Genomic DNA, 16314 nt, shown 5'->3' with positions numbered 1-16314 from the left:
AAGTGTCTCCCATCGACACAGCATGGTGTAGATACTGCAGTAAGTCGACCTAAGCTACATCGTCTCCAGCTATGTTATTCACGTAGCTGGAGTAGCATAACTTAGGTCGACTTATCATGGTAGTGTAGGCATGGCCTAAGCAAAAAATGCTGAAGTAAAGTTTAGTAAGTGGTTAGTAGCAAGCCGAACTTACCTGCCACTCAAACTAAAAGTCAAAATAATTTAATTATTTATCTGGCTACTTGAACTGTTTTTCTCAGGCTTAAGGGATGAACAACTAAAGAGGTTTGAGAAACTAAACTACAGTGTCCTCCTCCACCTCACCTTTGAGCTTATGGAGCCATCATAGCAGCTCCATAGTTAAGGTTGACAGTCAAAATCATGCTTTAACTTGAAATGATTTCCAACCTCCTAACAGTTTGAGCTCAGTTCATTTTTTGCAGTACTAAATCATGTTACCTGCTAACACTATTTTTGTTGTTGTTTTGGGGGAGTTTGTTATAAAAAAAAATTTCCACTAATTTTTGCCCCTAGGCTGACTCCTCCCCAAATCCTGCCCCCCGGGGAAGTCTGTCCAATTCATATTTTTTATTTGACACATATAATGAATCTATCATTAAGGCTAGCTGACATCAGACAATATCTTTTAAAGATGCAGGACTCCCTCATAATTTTGGCGCCTAAAATGTTGATAAATGCTAATTATTGTAATGTGCTCCATACCGACCTTCAAGCATTTTCTGTTTCCAGTCTCCAATCTGCTGAAGATCCTGCTGCAAGGCTTATTTATCGTTGTTCGCATTGTACACATGTTACTCTTTTATTTTATGTCCTACCACTGGCTTCTCCTTAAATTGAAGATTTATTTTTAAGGTTTATTACTGACATTTAAAACTATCAGATCACAAAGCCTCTTCTAGCTACAGGAGTTCCTCTGTGTGTGTTCCAGCTCAGAGCCTGTGCTATACTGATGATTTATCTTTGTGTATTTTTTGACTGTCTTTTGCACACTGTACTCCTCAAGTCTTCCTCACTTAACCCCACTTTGATAGTATTTCCTGCCTTATAAAATTCAACAGGTTTGCTCACTTTTTATGTAAAATAAATTCAAAATTTAATATTTTAGCTTTTTAAAATTTTTTGTGAAGTATCTTATATCACTGAATGCTATATTTTTGCTGTCTGTGTCTAAAGTGTGTTGATATAAATGAAAGGATTGTATAAAATAAATTTAAAATACTGTTCCAGCTACTTATGAAATATCATATACGTTATTTGGAGAAATCACTTTTTTTGTTCTCCTTGAACAGTATTACTACTAAAAATATCTGGATTTTGTTGCTTCATCTTTCAATAATCAGCCGCTTTTTATGAACTGAATTTCATTTTTCATTGCAAAATTTCAAATCAGATATGTTGGTTTTCATCATTTCTCTTTGCATTACATTTATCCATTTGGTTTAAAATTGTGCACCTTTGCAGTTAAATAGCTATAGTAATATAAATGCATATAAATAAATAACATTCTAGTCCTGAATGCAGAATACTCACTGCATTAACTCGTGTTAGTGTAACTTAAAAAAAAAAAAAATTGTGTCCATGAAAATGCTCCATTGTCTGTATTTGAAGAACTTTAGATACAGAATAATTCCAATACATATGCAACAGCAGTTCACACTCCTCCACCCATACTGCTAATGCATCTTCTCCAGGACTTGAAAGTTCCACCTTCGGGGCAGAGAGGATAGTACACTCAATATGTCCATTTAATCCATAGTTCTCTACCTAGACTGAAGTACTGCCAACCCCAAGCATACAAGAATCGTGAGTCAGGCCCCAAATAATCATTAAATTGATTTGAAAATAATTAACTATTAAAATAATACATTTTGGTATCTTTTTATTTGCCATCTGGTTTTTGAGCTTTAAGAGTCCCCTTCCAAGCTTTTCTCCATAACTGGGGGCAAGAAACTCTTATAAAAATATAACTGAAATTATTGTATAAGCCCAGAAACTGGTGTTTTAAGAAAAGCACCAAATATTGTGAGGCTCATGATAAAATCGTGAGGATTTGCAACAGTTTAGACTGCTGACAATGGTAGTGTTTAAAAATGTATTTTAAGAAAAGAAAATGTATCCAAAATTTGATTGTAAAGCAAAAATGCAGTCTTAATACTGCAAGGATAAAGATTGTCATATTACATAAGCAGATGCTAACTGTAATTGATACAAGAGACAGGTGCCCTGGTCTTGCAATTGGACAACTTGTGTGTGAAGTTGGATTTCAGTGGGATTCAGGCACCAACCTCCCATAGGTTGAAAATCCCATCTTAAGCCTTACTAATCATCACTTAAGACACCATAGTTAATCATAGTTGCTAAACGATTACATTTGTGGGAATTAAAATAAATTCGTACTACATTGCTTATACTGAGGAAAATAAATGAAACTTTATCAAGAACCTATTAAAATGTTAAACATAAATTTTGAATGGTTATAAAAGAGATGGGAATGCAAATTAATATTAATGTTTAGAACATAACATTTTGAATACAAACTTTTCAGAACCAACGCATGGTTCGATTGTTTCCTTTTCATGGTTGTTCAGTTTCCTCTTTTTTCCGTTCTAACTTTTTTCTTCTTCTTCTTTTTTTTTAATCTTCTAGTCAGTCTTGTAGGAGAGCCTTTTGTGTGTATGTCTCCCTCTCTAGTGTTTTGCCTTGTAATCTCTAGTGGGTCAGTTAGGGTATCTGACAACATCCATCCAAATAATGTCTTGCCCAGGACAGAGAGATAATTGAAGTCTGCTTTGGGCAGAGCACCAGCTGGAAGAATGCTCCAAGGCATCCCCCTCTGGCTTACTATAGAGAAAGTTGACCCCACCGACCGATTACACGTGTTTTCTTTTTGGAGGGAAGAATGGGTTACATTATTTTCTTTGGGCTTGGGGCTACAAGGCTCAATTCTTGCATAGTGTTTCTGTTGGCTGAGAAAAGAGTCTAGGGAGAGAAGTTGTGAGCTTTGGGTTACATTCACAATTTTTGTGTGAAAACAGCTGTGTTTGCAGCACACAAAAAAAAATCTACAAAAGCAAAACCAAGAAATATTGTGCATTTTCTCCATTTTGTTTTCTGCTTCCTTTTCCCCACACCATTTGTAAAGCTGCCAAGTTTCTCGCTTTTGTGATATGATGAATAGGGGTTTATATGATATACACAGTTCTGTTGTCTTGTGATTTCCACAATCTTCACGATAAGTCTCCTGGACATTTGGGTTTGTTCTTTCTCCAACTGTTTTACTGCTCTGACTGTGAGAGAAACACAGAAGCCTCAGCAATTGCTGGGAACAAAGGAGTGGTTATGAATTGTCAGACTGATCACTTGCTGGAAGCAAAAGGGACGTGATTACAATTGAGAGGCCCCCATAAGTTGGTTGTCCCTGCTGGCAGTAAGAATGGTGGTCATTTGCATTGGCCTTTGTGATGCACTTCATTTTCCATGAGATCTTTGCAGTCTCCACTGTAAATGAAGTGAGCTGTAACTGTGTGTCTGGAGTCCCTTCAACTTTTGAGGTTCACTGTTTGGGTTCATTTTAAATTTTCATGCAATCTAGTGCATGGGTGATGGAGTAAGGCCTGTCCTTCTCAATAAGGACAATTAGCAGAAATACAGATCCTAGTCAGACCTGGGAAGTCAGAGGTGAACAGAATTATTTCTTCAGGTTCTCCCACTCCCCACCCCCAATTTAGGGCAAGCCTCATGAAATGTAGGTGCTTAGAGGCGTTGATTGGCAGATTTTAAGAATCATGAAAGCCAAAGACAGTTGTGAAAGACTTCACCTAAAGGCTGTGAATAGTTTATGGAATCATTGACAATCAGAAATTAATAGCAATCTTATGTAATGTCAAGAGGGCTTTTGTGAGAGGAGGTTAACATTGTGCAGAACTATTAGGTTGGACATTAGGAAAAAGTTCCTAACTGTCAGGATGATTAAACACTGGAATAAATTGCCTAGGGAGGTTGTTGAATCTCCATCTCTGGAGATATTTAAGAGTAGGTTAGATAAATGTCTATCAGGGATGGTCTAGACAGTATTTGGTCCTGCCATGAGGGCAGGGGACTGGACTCGATGACCTCTCGAGATCCCTTCCTGTCCTTGAATCTATGAATTTTATTTCTTCTGTAAGATTCCTTGATTCTCCATTCTTCTTCCACCTTTGCCAACTTTCTTTTTCCACTTCTCTTTATAAAGATATAGGGTCATATTTTGTGTTTAGAAATGTTTATCATTTTCAAAATTGCCATTTTACAAAAGCATTTATTTAAAATAAAGCAATATTGTATTATGATATACCATCAACAAAATAAAAAAATCCCATCCTAATCAAAAGAGGCATGTGACCAATTTACAGTACATACAGTGTTCACAATTAAAAAGTTAAATCCATTTTAAAATACTCTTATCAGTTTATGTGGTACTTAGTTTTAAAATTGAGACTCTCTCTAGAACTGGTAACATCTCTAAAACTGGAGTGAACTTTCCTTTTCAAAAAGGATTTGTATCTACTAAAGAAAATATATATTTGTATGTGTGTTTATATAGTTTATCTTTTTAATTTCATTTTCTCTTTATGCTATCTAGGTGCTGTACTTTTGGCCAGTGTGCAGGGATTAGCAGTCAATATTGATCCTGTCTTGTATACTTGGCTTATGTACCAACCTCAGAAACGAAGTAGTAGACACATCCAACAGGTAGGAATTTCTTGAGAAATCAGTTCTTTGTATATGTAAAAATAACATTTTTCTATACCACATTCTCTCATTTAATGTGAAAATTTGATGTTATATTACTCCAGACTACATTTATTATAAAGGACACTGTCACAACCTGTCCCTGTCCTGCACTCTGTTTTAATTGGATCCAACCTCTGAATCCCGTACGCTTCAAGCCCCTGGGTCTAGATATTGGCTGATCACTAATCTGGGGGCATGTATACACAGCAGTTAGGAGGTGTAATTCCCAGTGTGAGTACATGTACATGAGCTAGCTCTGCTCAAGCTAGTGCACTAAAAATAGCAATGTGGCACAGGTGACAGCTCTGATTAGCTATCTAATGCAATCCTGCCCAACCCCCTTGGTGGTAGGTACCCAGGTCCCTAGCCCAAAGCTGCAGCCCATGCCTTTGGGCCACATTGCTGTTTTCAGAATGCTAGCTCTCCCAGCTGCTGTGTAGACATACCTTGGGTGTCTCATGTGCACTACCAGGTACAGACCCCCATCAGATACCCTTCTTAGGTGGTGGGAGCCTACAATCCAGCCACAAAGATCCCAGAACCAGTGCCACAGCCCTCCCAAGCCCCCAGTTGCTTAGACACACTCCCCACAGAGTCTACCTAGCTGTGGGAACTCGGGTATCTTAATTACACCCTTCAGGGGCAATGTGGCAGTAAAGCAAGGCAGCACAGGCTTGTCACAGGAATATCTTGTCTCACACACTTTACTCTTAAAAAGCACAGGAGAATTACAGATTTATGGAAAATAACAACCTTCTGAACACAAATTCCCTCAGTCTGACCTCTCCACCCAGTGAGTCATGGTCTGAGACCTTAGGCCACGCAGCCCTTCTGGCCTTCTCAGCCTGGCCATCTTGGTCTCTCTGACTTATAGAAGCAGTTCTCTGACTGTCTCTTCAGTGAGCTGGGGGTGGGAGCAGGTCCAAGCTCCATGGCTCCCCACCGGTTGGCTTCTCTGTAGGAAATCATTGAAAGTCAATGGACCTGCTCACAGAAAACCCATTATTTTGGTAGGAAACACTCATTCACTGTTGATCCCCCTTGATTGTTCTGTCACAGCTGCTCAGACAGTTTGTCTACTAGGCATCAAGCCTCTGCTTGTACATGTGCATTCCATTCTTGGTGTGTAAGTGCTGCACGCACAGTCATCAGAAAAAATTCCCTCAGTGGTATCCATCAGGGCAGCTTGAGTGCTCTCTGCTGTCGCCCACTACTGCATGCTGATATAAAAGGTCCAACTGCCCCAGATTCCGCTCATTTCCTTCTTACCATCCATGATGGCCGTTGGACTTGCTTGGCTTGTTGTAAATTTAATGGAAATAGTTTTCTAGTTGATCAGTACTTAGTAGTGTAGACTTAAACTATATAAGGCTCCTGGGACATAAAGTCTTGTGCACATACCAGATTATATCTCAAGGTTCTTCAGAGTTGGCTGGCCTCCATTTATTCACCAAGTTGTCACCATCTGAACTCTCTGCTGAATGTGCTCTCTAGCACACTGACATCTCTAGATTGGTGGACAGACTTGGTCAATGTATGTGCAGGCATTCCCTTGGACTGCTCTCAACCTTTGCTAACATTGGTGATGGATGTGGCTGCCTGGGAGTGGGGCTCATCTGGGTCCCCTTACAAGCTCAGGGTTTATGGTCCTCATGGGCTCCTCATGTCTCTACATATCAATGTCAGGGAGGTAAGGGCTGTCTGCCTAGCCTCTCAGGCTTTCCTATCTCAGGTCAAGGGTAAAAGCCTGTTTGTCCTCACAGAAAACACAGCAGCAATGTTTCCCCCCAACGGGCAGGGAGGAAACCTCTGTTTTCCACTTTGTCAAGAGGCAGTTCACCTATAGAACTTTTGCATTGCCAATTCAATCAATCTCAAAGCCTCTTACTGTTGCAGGATTGCAGAATGAGCTTGCAGACCACCTAAGCAGATCATTTGAGTCACTACAAATGGTCTCTCTGCCTGGATGACAGGTGCATTTTCCAGCAGTGTTCCACAACCAAGGCCAAAATGAAAAGCCATCAGTTTTGTTTCCTACAAGGTTGCAGTCCCGGTTCCATCATGGACACTTGCTTACTGTCTTGGCTGAACAAGCTGTGCTACACTTTTCCTTAATTCCACTTCTACAACGAGTGTTGCAAAAGATCAAACGAGACCATGCCCAGGTTATAGTAATAGTCCCCGGGTGGTCCTGGCAGCACTGGTTCTCCACTCTCCTGGATCTATTGGTAGAGGCTCCAATTTCACTTCCTTTGGACCCAGACATAATTTTGCAGGACCTTGTCAGGTGCTCCACCGGAAGCTGCAGGTACTTCATTTAACAGCCTGGAGGATCTATGGCTAAATCAAAAAGAGGAGTCTTGTTTGGAGCAAGTTTGCAATGTCTTATTAAATAGTAGAAAGCCGTTCACCAAGACTATTTACATTTTGAAGTGGAAGCATTTTTCCATCAGGTCTTGTCAATTTGGGGTTTCACCAATCCAGTCCTCTATCCAGGACTATTTATTCCACCTAAAACATTCATGGTTGGTGATTAGTTCTGTCAATGTTGACCTAGCAGCAATATCAACTTTCTATCCTTACTTGGACAGCCATTCTAAATTTGCTAATGATATGACAAGCAGATTATTGAAAGGCCTGGAAAGGTTGTACCCTCAGAGAAGGGAATCTATTCCTCCATGAGGCTTGAACTTAGTTTGAGCCGTTAGCAAGGTGCTCTTTGCCACACCTATCATTGAATGCGGCTTTTTTTAGTAGATATCACTTTGCCAGGAGTATGGCTGAGCTATGTGGTCTGATGTCTGAACCGCGTTATAAAATTTTCTTTAAGGACAAAGTATATTTGCTCATCCAAGATTTCTCTCTAAAGTGGTATCTAACTTTCCTATTAACAAGTCAATTTACTTACTTATGTTTTACCCCAAACCACACACCAATAGAGAGGAGCAACCTCTGCACACCCTAGATGTAAGAAGGACTTTGACGTTCTACATAGTGTGACAAAGTTCCTCCTCTACTTGGTGGGTCCTGCACTTATTGGCGGATTTGCTCGCTTCACAGATTCACCCTGTGGGTTAGGAAACAGTCCAGAGACCTTCCCCTGTGGTAGAAGCTATAGTCCAGGTCAATTCCTCCTGTGTTTGATCAGGAGTTGGGAGGTATGGGGGGAACCCAGGCCCGCCCTCTACTCTGGGTTCCAGCCCAGGGCCCTGTGGACTGCAGCTGTTTAGAGTGCCTCCTGGTACAGTTGCACGACACCTACAACTCCCTGGGCTACTTCCCCATGGCCTCCTCCCAACACCTTCTTTGTCCTCACCACCGGACCTTCCTCCTGATGTCTGATAACGCTTGTACTTCTCTGTCCTCCAGCAGTATGCCTACTCACTCTCAGCTTCTTGCACACCTCTTGCTCCCAGTTCCTCACACACACTTCCTCTCCTCTGGCTCCCTGGCTCCCCCTGGCTTGAGCCCTTTTATAGCATCAAAGGGGCCTTAATTAGAGTCAGGTGCTTAACTGCCTCACCTGACTCTTAGCAGGTTAATTGGAGTCAGGTGGTCTATTAGCCTGGAGCAGCCCCTGCTCTGGTCACTCAGGGAACAGAAAACTACTTATCCAGTGGCCAGCATATCTCCCTTCTGCTACTCTGCTGTTCCCAACTGGTCTGGGTCTATCACAATAGATAGTACTAAACAGTTCCAGTTTTCAACCCAACTATTTGGGGCCATCACAGACAGGATGAAGGGTCCGCCAGTCTCTTCACAGACAGTTTAATTGTGGACAGCATCCTGTATTCATGTATAGACTCATAGACTTTAAGGTCAGAAGGGACCATTATGATCATCTAGTCTGACCTCCTGCATGATGCAGGCCACAAAAGCTGACCCACCCACTCCTGGAATAATTCTCTCCCTTATGAGAATTATGTATGTTGTGATCTGGCTGGCATTTCCCTGATAAGCAAAGTAACTGCTCATTCCACAAGATCTCAAGCAGTCTTAGTGGCATTTCTTGCACAAGTCCCCATCCAGGACACTTGTAGAGCAGCAACCTGGTCTTCAGTCCACACCTTCGCATCCCATTATGCCAACACTCAGCACTCAAGAGACAATGCTAAATTTGGATGAGTTGTCCTCCAGTCTGTGTTACAGAGATTCCAAACCCTTCGCCTTCTTTATGGCTTATGAGTCACCAAGAGTTGAATGCTCATGTGCAATCACTTGAAGAATAAAAAATGGTTACTAAACTTCTGTAATTGTGCTTTAAGATGTGTTGCACACTTCCATACTATGATCCATTCTCCTGCCCCTCTGCATTGAAGTTGTCTGGCAAGAAGGAATTGAGGGTGCTGTGGGCAGCTGGACCCTTTATATTGAAACACAGTGGCACACGACAGCATAGGGAACTCAGGCTGCTCTGGCGGGTGTTTCTGAGGGAAAATTTTCTAACGACTGTGTGCGGAGCATGTGCACACGAATGGAATGGATATGTGCAACACATCTTGAAGAACAGTTACGGAAGATTAGTACAATTTTTTAGTATTATAAATGGCAGGGCATTCATGGCATTCATAATTTGACACACTGTCACAGCTCCGATACGTGATCTGTAAGTACATGTGTTCTACATGTGTATTTGTATGTTAAATACATAAAAGAGATACAGGGAACCAATGTGTTTGTGTCCATCTGACAAGATACTCTGTGAAGGATTCTTAACTATAGCATTTGATTCCCCTTTAGTCTGGCAAAGCTTGAATTTGCAGGCTTGTAGGATATGTTGCAAGGCCCATCTTTTTTTGGAGTCTTCTCCAGCAGCGTGCTGGATTGTTGGGCACTTTTGTTAACATGTTGATATAGTATGTCCTCAAGTTTTTGTCTCCTTTGAGTTATCCTATTTTGTACAGTAATATTGGGTTCCACAATCAATGTATCTATCTTTTTTATTTTAAGTTTTGTATAAAATCCATCTCCAGTTTATATAGATACATTAAAAGTTGAAATAAAATAAAAAAGTAATCTCTCAAAAACAACCTTCTAGCCAATTACAGATTAAGATTATGAAAGTCATCTGGTTTGGCAGTTTGTTCCAAATTCAGATATTGGCCCAAATTCCTTGAGGTTCAACACATGTTTTGGAAAACATCCAGGAATTTCAGGCTAGGCCTTAAACAAGCCAAGTTTTGCCTGATTTTGAATCTTCTTTTAGTTGGGACATCTCCTTCACTTTTTGTTATCTTCTGTATTAGGCAGGCCAGTGCCCTATTAACATTCTCATTGCTGATGTCTTGGAGGGGCAACAGTTCTAAGAGAACATTAAAATTGACATAATGGATCAGACCAGTGGTCTGTTAGTTTAGTTTCCTTCCTCACTATGGCCAGGACCAGATGGAAGAGATACCCATAATTACAGAATAAGCTGTCCATAGGAGAAGTTTGTTTGTCTAATCCTTATTTTTGACTCTTACTAAACTCTTGCTTCCATTGACATCTTGTGAAATTGAGTTCCACAGGTTAATTAGGTGTTGGATATAAAACAAAGAAAAAGATATTTCCTTTTACTCATTTTAAATAGTTTTTCTTTCAATTTCATTGAGTGCTTCCTTGTCCTTGCAGTATGAGAGGGAGACTTAGGCATGCCTGATTTTTCTGCTCTTTCCTATTCATAATTTTTTACAGTTTTGCCATATCTCCTTTCTAAAATAAGTGGTCCCAGTCTTCTCTTCATAGGGAAGTATCTCCAGGCCTTTAATCGTTTTCATCGCTGTTTCTCAACCTTTTCTATTTCTGCTCTTTTTTTGAGATAAGTGAGCATTAAGGCTTCTTCTTTCCTCTTCATTCTAAAGTTATCTGTCAAACATCATCAGGAACAGGTGACCTCTCTGCCCACATTCTTGAGCGGTTGTATCAGTTTCTACTAGTCCTGTTACTACTGGGCAGCTTTACCTTATTCTGGGACCTGAAATGCTCCAGAGCTAAAGAAGAACTGTGTAAGCTTGAAAGCTTGTCTCTTTCACCAACAGAAGATGGTCCAATAAAAGATATTCTCACCCACATTGTCTCTCCAGTGTTTACTGGGTCAGTTGACTATCCCCATGTATTTAATATTGAGGTTCATTCTGTTGGGTGTGATATATGTAATATCTATTAACAGGTTTGCATTTGGATACCCTTGTTCAGCTTTTATTTTGTTAATTATGTTAAATTGTATTTTAATTTGTGTCAATGGCCAATGAGGGTCTGGCTGGAGAATCTTGCCTACGTGCTCGGGGTTCTACTGATCGCCATATTTGGGGTCAGGAAGGAATTTTCCTCCAGGGTAGATTGGCAGAGGCCCTGGAGGTTTTTCGCCTTCCTCCGCAGCATGGGGCAGGGGTCGCTAGCTGGAGGATTCTCTGCTACTTGAAGTCTCTAAACCACAGGATTTGGGGACTTCAACAGCAGAGTCAAGGGAAAGGGGTTGGGACAGCTTTGTGGCCTGCATCATGCGGGAGGTCAGACTAGATGATCATAATGGTCCCTTCTGACCTTAAAGTCTATGAGTCTATGAGTCATTATATTATATATACAGTATTATACAGCTCTTCAAGAATCTTGGAAAGGGGGTGCTTTATAAATAAAATTATTGCCCCAGGTTTTCAAACCTAGATACCTTCATTGAGGTTTAGACATGTAATTAAAAATTTTCCTGATTTGTCAGAAATGCTGAACACCTGCTGTTGTTACTGACTTTAGTAGGATTTATGGTTGCTCCTCTGAAAATCAGGCCACTTTCATCTAAATGTTTAAATATGGATTTAGGAACTTCTGTGTAAGCATCCAACTTTGAATATTTTTGCTATTATTATCATTGTAGTTTTGCTTATAACTTGGGTAAAATTATAAAAATATCATTTTCTTTATAATGTCAGAAATGCATCTTCATTTAAAACTATTGCTGCTTACACTGAAATAATCTTATCAAGGGAACATTTTCCTTCAGATGATATCCATTCTGAACACATTCAAGGATTTAAAGCTCGAATCTGTGATAAAGCATTGACATGTATGAGGTAAAATAATGTAGCCAAAGATATGATCACATATCTGTTTTATTGAAGAGAGGTACAGTTCATTATCTTAAGAACTGATTTGTATAAGAAAACAAAAACATTCTGCACCAACTACACATATTTTTCCATAGTTTAGCGGGAGACAAAAATGCATAACATGCTGCTTTCAGACAAGTATTGCCATAAGTTTTTGTGATTCATGAAAAGTCTTTCCCTAGTATACAAGCATCCGTCTTACAATTGCACTTGAAGCGTAGAAAGAAAGAAAAAAAGCTATACTTTTTGTTTATAGCTTTTAAATATTATTTCATTTTAAATATGAATTACGTAGTCATGATACTGCATACATATCTGATGTATTTAAAATATTCCTGAAAAAAGTAACGAGAGATCCGAACCAGAACTTTGGTTGAATACACACACAATGCCCCAAAATTTTGGGAAAGTTGTATCCTGTATTTCCTGTAAAATAATGATACAACAAGGAGAAAAAAATGAAGAAATCTAATGCATCTTTAAAAATCAGTTTTAATCTAATCTGGGCCTACATATATTATATGCATGAATCTTAATTGTACAGGTATGGTGTCACTACAGGGCAGAGTTAAGGTTGTTTGAGTGCCCCATCTGCTTTTCCATACTTTTCCTTGTTTTGATTTCTTTTAATTTAATCTTAAATCTGGATTTCCAGAATTTGTAATGCTAGGTTTTGGGATAATTACAATATCCCTGTAGTGTGTTTTACTTTAAATTATTCACGTGTACTTTTAACTGTAATTCTGTCTTAATGTAATTTTGTCTGGGTATATAAAGAGAGGTTGAAAAGATTGGGATCTGTGTAATTTAGATAACAGATTAATAAGGGGGGATATGACAGAGGCATGCAAATTTGTGAGTAGTACAGAGGATAAATATTTGTGCTATATTTACCTTCTTTCTCATACTACAAGAACAAGAAGACATTCAAATGCACTGAAGTCATTAAATTTGATAAAAAGAAACACTTTTTAAACAAACCACATAATCAAACTATGGAACTGACAGTCACAAGATATAGTTAAAATGAAGATCTTAGTAAGATTCTTCCTTGTTTTTCATATAAGAAGCCTTAAATATATCAGTTCTACCTACACTATTATCTGTAAAGGGAGTCTTGTAGGGTCCCTGTTTATACATGTGCCAGGTCGAAATCTGTATGTGGTTGTTTTTTTTTTTTTTTTTTTTTAAGCAACAGGATTTTCACCTGCTGGTGAGCCAGAAAGTTTTATAAGCTCACATTAATTTTCCAGAAGATCCAAAATAATAATGAGTAAGATTGAGTCACTGAAAACTATTACTCAAACAACTAATGATTTGGTTCAGAATGCTATTCTATGTCTTATGTAAAATTAATACAACTATGCATCTTTCTATGAGAATGTCATGGAAATAATTGTGTCTGACCTTACTGAGAGTCCAGCCACGAGGAGCGACTGCAGAAGGAGCCAAACCAGGGCCTACAAACATTCAGAGAACTACAGTTTTGATTCTCTCTTCCACTCCCTCCCAGTCTCTTCATCTGTATTTCACTCCACATCTACCCCTTTCCCCTTCTGGTCAATGTCCTCTCTCTTTTCATTTTTCTTTCCTTTCAGTTTACCCCTAAGTAAACCCACCATAATAATAATAATAATAAATAATAAATAATTAATAATAATTGTGGAATTGCCATGATGTTTGCTGCCATCATATTGTTCACTCTGATTGTGTATTATATCTAAGGTTAAGATTTTGCCATGGTTAATTTTAGTATAAGTCAAGGACAGATCAGGGGCAATAAACAAAAATTCATGGCAGATGTGACCTGTCTGTGACTTTTACTAAAAATAATGGGGAGAGAGAGCTGGGAGGAGGGAAGGAATGACAGCTGGAGCTCCATGGGGGGGAACAGATAGCCCCAGCCCCACCATCATGTGGGGGGGCACAGCCCTGTCCCTGCTGCAACCACTGTGGGTAGGGCGCACAGCCCTGGCTTCAGCCTCACCAAAACCGCAGGGCAGGGGCACACAGGAGCAGCTCCAGCCCCAGATGAAGACACGGGCTTGGGGGGCACACAGCCCAGCTGCTGGGGGCAAGGGAGCACACAGCCCTGGCTCTGCCACTGGCTAAAAGCCTTGGGGCAAAGAGGGTGCACAGCCTGGCTATGGCTGAAGCCGCGCGTCGGGGGCGCACAGCCCTGGCTCTAGCCTGGCTGAAACTATAGGTATGCACAGAAGCAAAGCTAATAATTATAAATACAAATAATTCCTAAATAAATAAGACAAACAGGATAGAGAAAGGGGTCATGGAAGTCATGGATTCTGCAACTTTACCAGACCTGTGTGACTTTGGCTTCAGCTGTCAGTGGTGGGGGCAGAACTGGGGCTGTGAATCCCAGACCTATGGCTTTGGTCGGGGCTGGGGCTATCTGGGCCTGGAGACAAAGCTGTGCACCCCCCCCTCCCCCCACGGCTTCAGCCAGAGCCAGAGTAGAGGCTGGGTATTATCCGGTGCTGTAAGCTCTTTGGAGCCAGGAACTGCCTATTACTCTGTGTTCATGCTTGGTACTGTACAATGGGGACCCTACCATAATAAACATGATTAATAATAACAATAGACTAAAAACATAGCCAATGTGTGCTATAGCAAATTCCACTTTGCATTAGTAATTAATTTCATGCAGTTTAAAAATTCACAAATGATTTAATTGTGAAGTGCATTAATAATGATAAACTATACCAAAAATTTAGGATTTTGAGAAGTCATTTATTTCTCAACAACTGTGCTGTCCTGCTCACATTCAAGTTGCATACATCATTCTTGCTCTGACCTCCTTAAACTAGAAATGGAATAGTGGAGAGAAAGTTAGGAGCAGCATAGCTCTGCTTGTAAGCTTCCGGCATAACTTTGGAGGGAGAATGGAATTTTGGGAGTCTGATGTCAATGTATGGTTTAACAACGTATTAAGTTTGTGTATTTTTTCCTCAGCATGTGAATGTACATGCCAAAATGTGGCTGCTGTTACATATTTGAGTAAGGATCCGTGTAGTTCCTGTTGTGACTATGTGGTCAGTGCTCTAGGGGTAAAGAGGGATGTTTTCCTATAATCATATTTGATTTCCACATGCATCTATCCATTTTTCATTTTAAATAAAATGAACAATGCAAACTTTTATTTAATATGTAAAAAAAATCCATGACAAACTTTCTGAATGCCTGCATAAATCTGCATAATGCCTTTGAATTTCTTCATTGGATACTAGTGAAATATGGTATTGATTTTAAGTTTCTTTTGCTGAACTGCAAACTCTCAGGAGGGGAAGAACAGTCTGCATCTCCAGCCTTGTTATCTACTTTTCAGTGATTGGGCTGTAGTGTGATATAATCCCATACTAATGAAAGGCTCTTGGATTTTTATTTTCAGTAGTAATGCCCTATAATTGTAAAATCTACATCTGGCGGAAATGAAAAACGGAACCATTTTTGAAAACAATTAAAAACATTAAAAGCATCCAATTTACAATTATAAATAAATATCTCAGTAATATTTCTGGAGGAGTAGCTATAAAGCATATTTATTAAGGTATTTAGTATTATGATGTATAAATAAGCAGTAAAACATGCCACAGTATGCATTTGTCAGAAAGTTCTGCACATTCACACACTAGTGTTTTCTATTGATAAGATGGCTGTTTACATTTTTAAAAAGTAAATGGCTACTTTCACCAAAAAATGTATCAGTTGCAGAAATCTGTAGTAAGTGTAGGTATATACACATGTACCTGTACACATATATTATATATAATGTAGGTCATTAGCTGGGTTTGAATACACAGTCTTCATTTCCACTGTTCAGACCTCTTTCACTTCAGCTGTAAGAGTAAAGTTGGGCAGGAGATGGTTTTCCCATCCCATGAGACTTTTTGAGATTTCTGAAAGTTTTCCCATCCCATATTGGGATAAAAAATCGCAGAAATATTATCAGCAGTCTGTGGAAAAGCCGGGACTAGAGCTCATGGTGTCCTGGCTTGAGCTCAGTGCATTTTCCCATAAACTACAAAGCATTGTGTGGGAGTCTCTATCCCTCTTCCTCTGAAATCACATGACTGCAGGAGCTTATCACATATTTGCAAGCGCTCCTGCAGAAGGGGCCAAAATCACGTTACTTGAATAAATTCAGTAGAGGTGGCAACACTAAAAGCTTTCAAAACTGATATTGATGGTCTTCACAGATAATCAGAGTAGCAAGTATTGCTTGTTGCTAGTTTGTTTTTTTGTCTGTTTCTACAATATGTCATTAGTGCAAACCCTTGCAATATTCTATATAATTAAACAAATTAAGCTTGTTTTTTCTAAGGCTAATTACTCTGCTGACCCACACTAATTTCAAAGATGTATAGTCCTTTCACAGAAGTGCTTTACTTATTGGCTGGTGTCAGAAGTTTTGTCCAGT

The 16314-nt window shown here is 39.5% G+C and overlaps 1 protein-coding gene across 6 annotated transcripts in view; it reads left to right on the top strand.

The window, feature by feature from the left end:
• VPS13B (vacuolar protein sorting 13 homolog B) overlaps positions 1-16314 on the top strand; it is a 960935-nt gene that overhangs the window by 406183 nt on the left and 538438 nt on the right. For all 6 annotated transcript variants that reach the window (XM_054017509.1, XM_054017507.1, XM_054017510.1 and 3 more), the window contains exon 20: positions 4643-4752. In XM_054017509.1, coding sequence (XP_053873484.1) covers positions 4643-4752 — 110 coding nt within the window. The remainder of the gene's footprint in view (positions 1-4642; positions 4753-16314) is intronic.

The sequence above is a fragment of the Malaclemys terrapin genome, chromosome 2, assembly GCF_027887155.1.
Source record: "Malaclemys terrapin pileata isolate rMalTer1 chromosome 2, rMalTer1.hap1, whole genome shotgun sequence".
Classification (NCBI taxonomy): Eukaryota; Metazoa; Chordata; order Testudines; family Emydidae; genus Malaclemys; species Malaclemys terrapin.
The sequence above is the reverse complement of the archived record's forward strand: the minus strand, read 5'-3'. Positions and strand labels throughout refer to the sequence as shown.